At 26.7% G+C, this 9,013-nt stretch overlaps 3 protein-coding genes across 3 annotated transcripts; 1 reads left to right on the forward strand and 2 right to left on the reverse strand.

The window, feature by feature from the left end:
• The first annotated feature begins 1,228 nt into the window (after window positions 1–1,228).
• On the forward strand, window positions 1,229–1,724 carry LOC105425964 (uncharacterized). Its single transcript, XM_011636996.3, has one exon. It carries the CDS (start codon window positions 1,229–1,231, stop codon window positions 1,682–1,684), a length of 456 nt encoding a protein of 151 aa, XP_011635298.2. The 3' UTR covers window positions 1,685–1,724.
• Window positions 1,709–4,162, reverse strand: arg (arginase). Its single transcript, XM_011636994.3, has 7 exons — window positions 3,762–4,162; window positions 3,387–3,459; window positions 3,053–3,258; window positions 2,821–2,984; window positions 2,367–2,482; window positions 2,149–2,271; window positions 1,709–2,060 (listed from the first exon to the last, which is right to left on the reverse strand). Exons 1-7 carry the CDS (start codon window positions 3,864–3,866, stop codon window positions 1,825–1,827), a joined length of 1,023 nt encoding a protein of 340 aa, XP_011635296.2. The 5' UTR covers window positions 3,867–4,162; the 3' UTR covers window positions 1,709–1,824.
• A 147-nt stretch (window positions 4,163–4,309) lies between these two features.
• LOC105426036 (intraflagellar transport protein 81 homolog) lies at window positions 4,310–8,983 on the reverse strand. Its single transcript, XM_025218004.2, has 13 exons — window positions 8,670–8,983; window positions 8,456–8,604; window positions 7,759–7,870; window positions 7,512–7,628; window positions 7,381–7,440; window positions 6,776–6,928; window positions 6,381–6,659; window positions 5,944–6,261; window positions 5,723–5,864; window positions 5,436–5,584; window positions 5,148–5,228; window positions 4,904–5,067; window positions 4,310–4,556 (listed from the first exon to the last, which is right to left on the reverse strand). Exons 1-13 carry the CDS (start codon window positions 8,772–8,774, stop codon window positions 4,460–4,462), a joined length of 1,926 nt encoding a protein of 641 aa, XP_025073789.2. The 5' UTR covers window positions 8,775–8,983; the 3' UTR covers window positions 4,310–4,459.
• Window positions 8,984–9,013: the final 30 nt, after the last annotated feature.

Here is a 9,013-nt window from a genome sequence, read left to right on the forward strand (position 1 = left end):
ATCTGTGTAAACCACGTATTTTTTCGTGCGGAGTGCTCATACTGTGATTATATTGTGATCTCGAGATTCTCAATTATCATTATCCTGCGGATGTATGTTGTATATAATTCTGATTCAGTCTCTATATTGTAAACATGTTCCGAGAATATATGATCAATAGGCATGCGAGATATACACAGAAATATATATATATATATATATATATATATATATATATATATTACAGGGAATATATAAATAGCGAAATTTAATTTCTATATCCTGAGAATATATGATAAAAGTGATGTTTTCTGTGTCTGCATTAATAATTTTTTGCTTTTGCACTAACATTTAGTGCAGAATTTTACCAGCATAAATTTGGAAGTAAAAAGAATAATCTAATATAAAAATAAATACCATGCGCAAAAATTTATTAATAATATTTTAATTCCTCTATTATAGATAAAAAGGATTTATTTTGATTTTATTTATTTTTACGATTTTCCATGTTAATTTGGATATGTGATTAAATTACTACAAATGCTATATAATTATATGATGCACCTATATGTATGTATGTACATACATATTTTATCGCATGCGATCTATCATAAAAAATTGTCTCATGATCTATTCACATTTGTAATTCGAATATAATGAGATTTCATTAAGCGCGCAAAATTCTAATTTGCCAAATATTTTTTTTTTCGAATGTAATGCTTACCTGCACTGATTAAGATCTAGCGCAAAGAATACAATAGATGATTTTTTTTTTAGCTAAATTTCTTGCGCGTTTATCTTTTCTCTTTTTCTCCAATATGGAAAGAAAAAGAAGAAAAATAAACCGTAAAAAGAGTTTAGCTAAATAGAACAAATCTGTTGAATCGTTGCAATGAATTTTGCTATATCTCAAGAGAGAACAGTAATATCTGACATCATTTCTATTAGTTTAGTGTACACTTCCTGTACTAGTGCAGAAAGTTCAGTTATAAAGAACAACCTATACATTACATGGATGTCATATGAATGTTGTCATATGAATATATTACAAATAATCATCACATATTCCATATGATTTACAAAATATTCGTATGATTTATTGCGTTAGGGTAATTATATTTTTAAAATATTTTCAAAATCTAAGGTGAGTGAAGTCTAAATATGACAATTAGCTTTCATTAAAATGAAACTAGCATTTGAAAATGTGGTGGTATGAGGTAGTTATATCTCATTGTAATAAATAAAAATTATGAATAAAAGGCAATATATTTTTCAAATAATAATAGTTATCTTTATTGCAGACATGGTATCGAATCAAACACTTTTGAAAATAGCAAGTTTAGGAGGATTTATAACGGCAAGTACAGGTTACGCTTTTCATTTTCGTATACAATATGATATTAAAGAAACTGAAACTTATAAGTATGTTGTAAATACTTTACGTACGCATAAAAAAGCTATACCGTATCTTGGAGAACCTATAACAATGGGTCGTATCACTTATGGTGATGGAAATCGAACACTTGAACATGAAGTTACAAAAGTTGTACAAAATTATAAATGGTTCAAGATTCCACTTACAGGTACTAGAACTAAAGGAAAATTATATTATGAGGTAATATTGAATCATGAAAACAAACCTGAAGTGTCTAAAATTGAAATTACATTTGATAATATACCTGGAAAGACATTTGTAATAAAATAATATGAAATAAATTGAAATGTTAAATTTGCATTTAAAAAAATTGATTTGTTTATTCTCAAAGAAAATAATTATGTATATTTTAAAATTAATATAAAATGTATAAAAAATATTGTGATAACTGATAAAATATAGAATAGACATTAACGAAATGTTTGTAAAGGCAAATCAGTAACACCTTCAGGTACTTTCAAACCACGTCTTGTATAACCTAAAGCTGCTTGAATAATATGTATAGCTGCTTGTACAGTAAATTTCACATCTTGTTTACTACCTATATCTGGATTGACTTCTACTAAATCGATAGCATTCAGTCTACTTGTTCTGTGTATTTCTTCCATAAGATGAATTCCTTCTCTAAGAGACAATCCTCCGCGTACTGTAATTTATAAATATGCAAGATTTTATAATATTAAATTATTACCTTTTTTGTACTTTGTTACTTTTGTATATATTTTACTACAAACCAGGAGTTCCAGTACTAGGTGCTTCGAGTGGATCTAATGAATCTATATCGAAACTAACATGTAAAGATTTGGAGTTATGTGGATCTATCTTATTTAGTGCCATATGTATCACATGATGAATACCTAAAATTATTTATTAATATTAAATATATTAAACGTTTTATACATATATGATATTATAATATATATCAAAGCATAACTATTTTAATTAACCAAACCATAACGTTCTATATCTTCCATGCCATAAGCAGTAATTCCAAATTTTTCAATTACTAATCGTTCATAGCGATCTACAGATCTCAAACCAATATAAGCTACATTTCTGATGGACAACCTATAATAATCATAACAATAAATAATTATGTATTGGTTTAAATATATTTTTTACTTATATAGAGATGTTTGGCCAGATATTTGACTAAAATAAAATATATACGTATTATTTTAATTTTTTTTCTTTAAAATTAGTTAAATTCACGTTTTCAATCTTTTTGTATAATTACTGAATAAAATTCAATTACATGATTATCTAATAGTAATAGATATAGACTATTCAATTTCATTATCTGATATGTTTGATATTTAATATCTAATATCTCTAGTATTTACTTTTAATTCATTAATACAATTCATTAATATACTTTAAAAAATAAATCAACTACTTAAATTTACATTGGCATTTGCCAGTCCATGCCTGGTAAATAAGGCCAATAATCAGCTAATTCCGAAGTTAATAATGCTACAGGCATTCCATGCACATTACCACTTTCACTGGTTTTATTAGTATTTAAATCTGCGTGAGCATCTACCCATATTACTGCCACATCTTGTTTTTCCTACGAAACATTTAGAATTAATAAATTATTGGTTTTTCTATTTCTGAGAAAATATTTTTTTTTTATACCTTAACATGTCCATCGATAGAGCCAATGCTCACGCTATGATCACCACCAATTGTTAATATTTGCCTATTATCGCGTAACACTTGTCGAATTTGTTCAGATAAAGAACTTGTACAACTAGCCACATGATTCAAATGTATCATATTTTTTATATCATTTTTGTTATTTATTTTATAGTGTATATCACCGTAATCTCGTACATCTAATTCTTTTTTTTTAATAAATATAAATTATTAATATCGGGTATTGTTTTATAAATATGTATGTATGTATTTATAAAAAAATAAATATTACGTATCATATATGTGCATACCGCATATAAATATATAAATTTACCTAATTTTTTTAATTCATCTATCAGATTTGCTTCTCTAATTGTCTTAGGTCCTTGTGCCACTCCTTTCTTTTCCTGTAAAATTTTTTATTGTTTTTATAAATTAATAAATTAATATTAATATATGACATATAATTATAATATTCTTATCTGTTACATATCATAATCTGTTATTTAATACATTACAATATGGAATATTTAAATATTAATTACTACCGTCAGTAGACATTTATGAAAATTTAAATAATATTTTAATGTACAACTAAAAGTCTTTTTTATATACAGCTAAAAGGTTAGAATGTCATTATATTTGACATAAAAAATTGTAGTCAATAATTGTAGTCTTAAATAATTTATAATGAGGATTATTATCTTACTTGTCCTTTGTCAAAGGGTACTCCAATTATCCCCACTTTATTACCGTAATGACGAATAATTAATTGATTAAAAATTGTCCGAGTTTTAGTTAGTGTTCGATCCATTTCGATCAGAAACTATCATATAACTGTTTCTTATTGTAGAATTACATGCATTTATATGTGAAGAAATAATCAGTTCTTTGACCTATGACAGCAGCTTGTTATCGAAAATTAGAACATAAATAAGATAAGAAGCCCAAGGATAAATATTAACCATAAATAACTGAAAAATGTCTAGGGACGTCTTAAAAGATATTTAAAAGATGTCCTGAGTTATTTAAGTTATCCTAAGTTATTAGAAAAGTGTCTTTAAGAGGAGTTAATACAAAGAATAAATTATTCTTTTATTTTATTCAAGCTTTGATACAGATCGTCGTTTAAACAGTCAGCCAAAGGTGATGTCAGTTCTTGAGATTTCAAATTCAATTCTATTAATTCTTGAGTGATATTTAATATTTATCGTAAAAATCATTATGGAGAAATATGTGAGTAAAAATATATACATAAAACACAAATTATTTATTTGTAGTTTTTAATAACAGTGCATACATTTTCTTTTATATTTGAATAATATAATAAAATTAAAAATTTATAAATTAATATAGTCTTAAAATAAAATTTTAAATATTAAATATCACATATGAAATAAATTACTATTATTGCAACACAAGAGTTTCGGCACCTCCTCTTCGTACAACTACGCCATCGGTTTGTTTATTTTCTTCTGCACATTGAATTTTACAAGAAAATATTCTGAAACATGCAAATATATTTTTAATATTTAACAATATTTTTAATATTCAACAAGATTATTATATAATTTTTATATTATTATATTCAATACTATATAGTATACTATATACGCAAGTCTGAATTTATATTTTAAGAAATATTTTTCAAATTTTACGTTATTGCAAGTAAAAAAAGCAAAAAAATATTTTAAAAAATAATTAAAAGAAACTTTTAAAATAACTTTAATAAAATTGTACTATTTTTTGTAAAGTTATAAAAAGTTACCAAAAATTCAAAAATTTTTTTGTAAAAATTTAACAATCCTTTAATTTTACATAGTATACAATACTATGTATAATATTACTTACGATATGATATTATTCCATTGGTGTGTTTTATTTTCATATTGCAAGATATGTTTTTTTATCTTCTCTTGTTCCTTGTTTAAATTTCTTAATGTTTCTTCTTCCGTTACAATCATATTATGTAATTCCTGTTTTAATGTTTGTCCTATATTGCTAATATTTCTTGTCTAAAAAAAGAAATATTACTGTAAATATATTAAATATAACGATAAATATTACTATATTTAAAATTTAATATTTCACTTACTTCCGCTTCATTGTGTAGTCTTTCTTCGATAGTCTTCATTTTTGCAATTTTTTGTCGCAATTGTTCCACATCCTTAGTATCCTATAATACGATGCATATTATTTTAACACGAATAATGCATGTTCTTAATAATGAATATTTCATTTTAATAGCAAAAGCTTTGTATGTCCTAAATTTATTCTCTGTATCTTGTATAAAAAAAATATCATTATCAAATGAAAATTTTAATATTTTAAAAAGAATATAGCTGTTATCATTAAAATGGGATATTCCGTATAAAAATTTTACCTGCGACAATTTATCTTTCAGCCGTTTTGTTTCGGATAACAGATCGCTCGTTGTATTTTTCATACTTGTTTCTACAGTGTTGTGACTTTTACATGCTTTCTGATATCTCTCATCCGTTTCACGTGCTGTTTGTCGTAGTGTCTTCATATCTAAAAAGATTTGCACATAATTATTATATATCAATAACTAATACACATTTTTTTCCTTATTTATAAGCAAAAATCTTAAAATTTATCAATTGTTTATAAACATAAATATAAACTTTGAAAACAAAATTTTATTATTACCTCTTATAACTGGGGCAAGATTGGTTCGTAAAGCCAATATCGAATGAGATAATTGAACATTTGTCACTAATGCATTATCCACCATATAAGTTTCTGGAATTATTACTTTAGATGTAACATTCCTTGAATAAGAATGAGTTATCTGAAATAATAATATCAAGTATATATGTATTTATTATCAATCTAATGTAAGCAAATCTAGATATCGCATATTCTAATACTTGTCCATCTAGAATAGTCGCTGTTCGCCGAAGTACACCATTTTCTGCTTTCAAGCCAGCTATCTCCGTTTTGCAACGTTTATATACCGTGCCCCTGGTCTTTAAACGATTGATGTATTTTTTCAATTCCTCTGTCCTAGGTATTAACGTCTCCATCAACATTTTTGAATGATTGTGTTTCTCTTTTAATCGTGATTGTAATTCCTCTAAGGAACCTTCAATTTTTTCTAAACGTTCGAGAGCATTCCGTTTCATATTTCCAACAGCGGCAGCTTGTTGTCTAAATGGTCCCATTTTATCAATGTCATTTTTAGATATCTAAAACATTTATAATATTTAGAGAAAAGAAATTTATATGCAATATGTATTACACATGGTACATAAAGCATTTCTTATTCAAACAGATATGATGATTTCACTCTTGATAGTATACTCACTTTGGATTCCACTAAATCTTGTATGTCTTTTAATATTGCGTCCAAATTGTTTCTCATGGTTAAAATTTTATCCGGGCCCAAATAAGAATATTCCTTGATTATTGATAGTGCTCTTATCCGATTCTTTTTTGTTTTTAATTCAGACGGAAGTTTCTCTTTCACAATCGCAAATTGTACCGTTACTTCCTCTGTTAGATGTTGGATTAATATTTGTGGTGTAAGTCCGGTACTGTCGCGTTTCAAAGTATATAATTCACGTTCGACTCGTTGAAGGGAACTCTAAATTTAATGATAAAATAAAATCGCAAAACGAATAAAAACATTTAAGTATGAATTAATGATTTTCACAAGGAGTGAAAATTATTAAGTTCTATAATATCTTGTAGGAAATATACCTGCAAATTGGAGATAGTGTCTTCCTCTTGCTCCTTCTGCGATATTAAATCACGTTCCTTATCTCTTTCCATTCGTAACATTTTGCAGGCATCTAGTAAATGCAGCGCGGGTTCAGCTTTTAATTTGATTTTAGCAATACGCGCTGTTACTGCCTGTATATGACGAAAAATATCAGACTTTAATATCACCAGTGAGCTAAACTGTTATTTATACATAAATAGCAAAATGTTTTGTGTTGAAGAAAATCAGGTAGAAATCTTTTAAAGAATTCATATAGAAAATCGGTATGAAATTCCACATGATTTTCAATCGAAATTTTAGTAAAAAATATAAATTTTATATGTAATTTTTAATTTCATTTTTATATAAAAAATCCAGTAAATTTCCAAAAAATGAGTCTGCAATGAGGTTCAAAGTAAAATATGAAGATGTTATGAAATATATGAAGAGAATGAAAGCACAATATAATGAAAAAAGTGAATGTCTTCTCCGAGAAGAAGAATATTATGATGTCTTAAAGACATTTTTCTGACATTTTCTTTGTAAAACATCTCAAAAATTGTTGTCATTTTACAATGTATGTATCATTTATGTATATACATACTTCTTTTTCCTTTGTCATTGCTTCTAGGTCTGTTGCAAGTTCAGCAGCAGTTTCAACATTCTGCATAAATAAAGAAACAATTTTATTATTCATGTACAAAAATGAGATTTTTTTTTACATATTATACATACTTTCTTTCCTATTTCTCTTTCTTTATGAACTGTCTTAAATTTATCGACAAGAGACAAATATTGCTCATACAGAAGTGATATTTCCGAATCTCCCAGATATTCCGGCGGGATTTCAATCTAATAAGAATAATGTTTTGTTTCAGAATTTTACATTATACATATAACTTACTAACATTTCTTTTTTTATTAATTATATGATTTAATATATGTAAACGCACATCATATTTATTAAATTTTAATATTTTACCTTGACGAGAAACTGTGAGAGATATGCTCTTTTCTGAACTATGTCGATATGCGTCAAAAGCCATGTTAAAATGGGATAAATAATTTCGGTGTCACCTCGAACTAAACCTTGTCTGAATAAAAGATAATATTTGAGATAAATCACATGTTTTGTATTTTTTTAAAAACAAATTCATAATATACATTGTTCAATTTATAAAATTTAATAATATATAAAAGATCTAAAAATACAGAGAAATTTACAACTATAATTACAAAAACTTATCGTGTACATTCAAAAATTAAGTAGGTAAGTCATACCAAATACAATAATAAGTAAAATGTTGGCAATATTATAGAAAATATAAAATCGTAAAGTTAATTAGATGATGCCTCAGAATACGCTGAATTTTTCTCTGAGATATGGACGTTTCAAACGATTCAAAGAATTCGAGGCGGTAATTGAAAATAAATTTGACAGATAAAAGGAAAATAAAAAGGTGATTAAAATATGCCAATTGCACCATCGTTAAGAATGGAAGGACTACGTTTCTAACAAGCTAACTAACATTTTCTGTGGGCCGAGAGTGGACGGTGGACAGCATTTAAACCGTGCGATAAGCTCGGTATAATTTATTTAACATGTTGTTCTTTAAAATATTCGATAAAATAGATAAAATGTTAATGTGTATTTGCTCAAAATTTAGTTTAGAAAGTACCTAAATGTTACGGGATCCACATCAGGTTGATAATTAAGTATTCGGAGGGCTGTTAAAATATATATAGAATTTTCTTCTGGTGAGTCCAATTTAGTATCAATGTCTGGACCATCTTGTTGCTGTATTTTCATTATAACGCTGCATAATATCTACGAGAAAATAAAAGGAATTTTTTTTTTTTCGAAAATGTGATGATAAAATGGCAGCAGGATACCTGCAATAAATCTTCAGCATTTAAGGCATTGAATCCGATTAGATTGTAATTTCGTCCTAATAATTTATTTACTTCCGTAACGATCATTTTCACATTTTCAGTCATGATGCAGTAATTCCGCAGCAAACTGCGCGCTTGTCTTTCTAAAAGAGAAAAAACTCAGTCACTCCTACAATCCCGCGATCAAGTATACCAAGTATAAACGGGTGGACGTCGGACATTATAGTTTTGGTTGCCCCGACAACAATGGCAACATAGTCATAACCGTATTGATTATTTATCCGTTTATCGCATATATTCAGCATTTCTATACCATATCAAATGCATGAGGAATCAAGGATCTT

The sequence above is a fragment of the Pogonomyrmex barbatus genome, unplaced genomic scaffold (assembly GCF_055798465.1).
Source record: "Pogonomyrmex barbatus isolate J1 unplaced genomic scaffold, ASM5579846v1 scaffold2, whole genome shotgun sequence".
NCBI lineage: Eukaryota > Metazoa > Arthropoda > Insecta > Hymenoptera > Formicidae > Pogonomyrmex > Pogonomyrmex barbatus.

Coding starts and splice junctions, on each gene's coding strand:
- LOC105425964 (XM_011636996.3), top strand. CDS start 1,229: ATGAATAAAAGGCAATATATTTTTCAAATAATAATAGTTATCTTTATT.
- arg (XM_011636994.3), bottom strand. CDS start 3,866: ATGGATCGAACACTAACTAAAACTCGGACAATTTTTAATCAATTAATT. Junction 2,483..2,820: donor ATGGACTGGCAAATGCCAAT/GTAAATTTAAGT, acceptor TGATTATTATAG/GTTGTCCATCAGAAATGTAG. Junction 2,061..2,148: donor ACCTAGTACTGGAACTCCTG/GTTTGTAGTAAA, acceptor TATAAATTACAG/TACGCGGAGGATTGTCTCTT.
- LOC105426036 (XM_025218004.2), bottom strand. CDS start 8,774: ATGACTGAAAATGTGAAAATGATCGTTACGGAAGTAAATAAATTATTA. Junction 6,929..7,380: donor CAATGACAAAGGAAAAAGAA/GTATGTATATAC, acceptor CGTCATATACAG/GCAGTAACAGCGCGTATTGC. Junction 5,229..5,435: donor TGAAAGATAAATTGTCGCAG/GTAAAATTTTTA, acceptor ATCGTATTATAG/GATACTAAGGATGTGGAACA.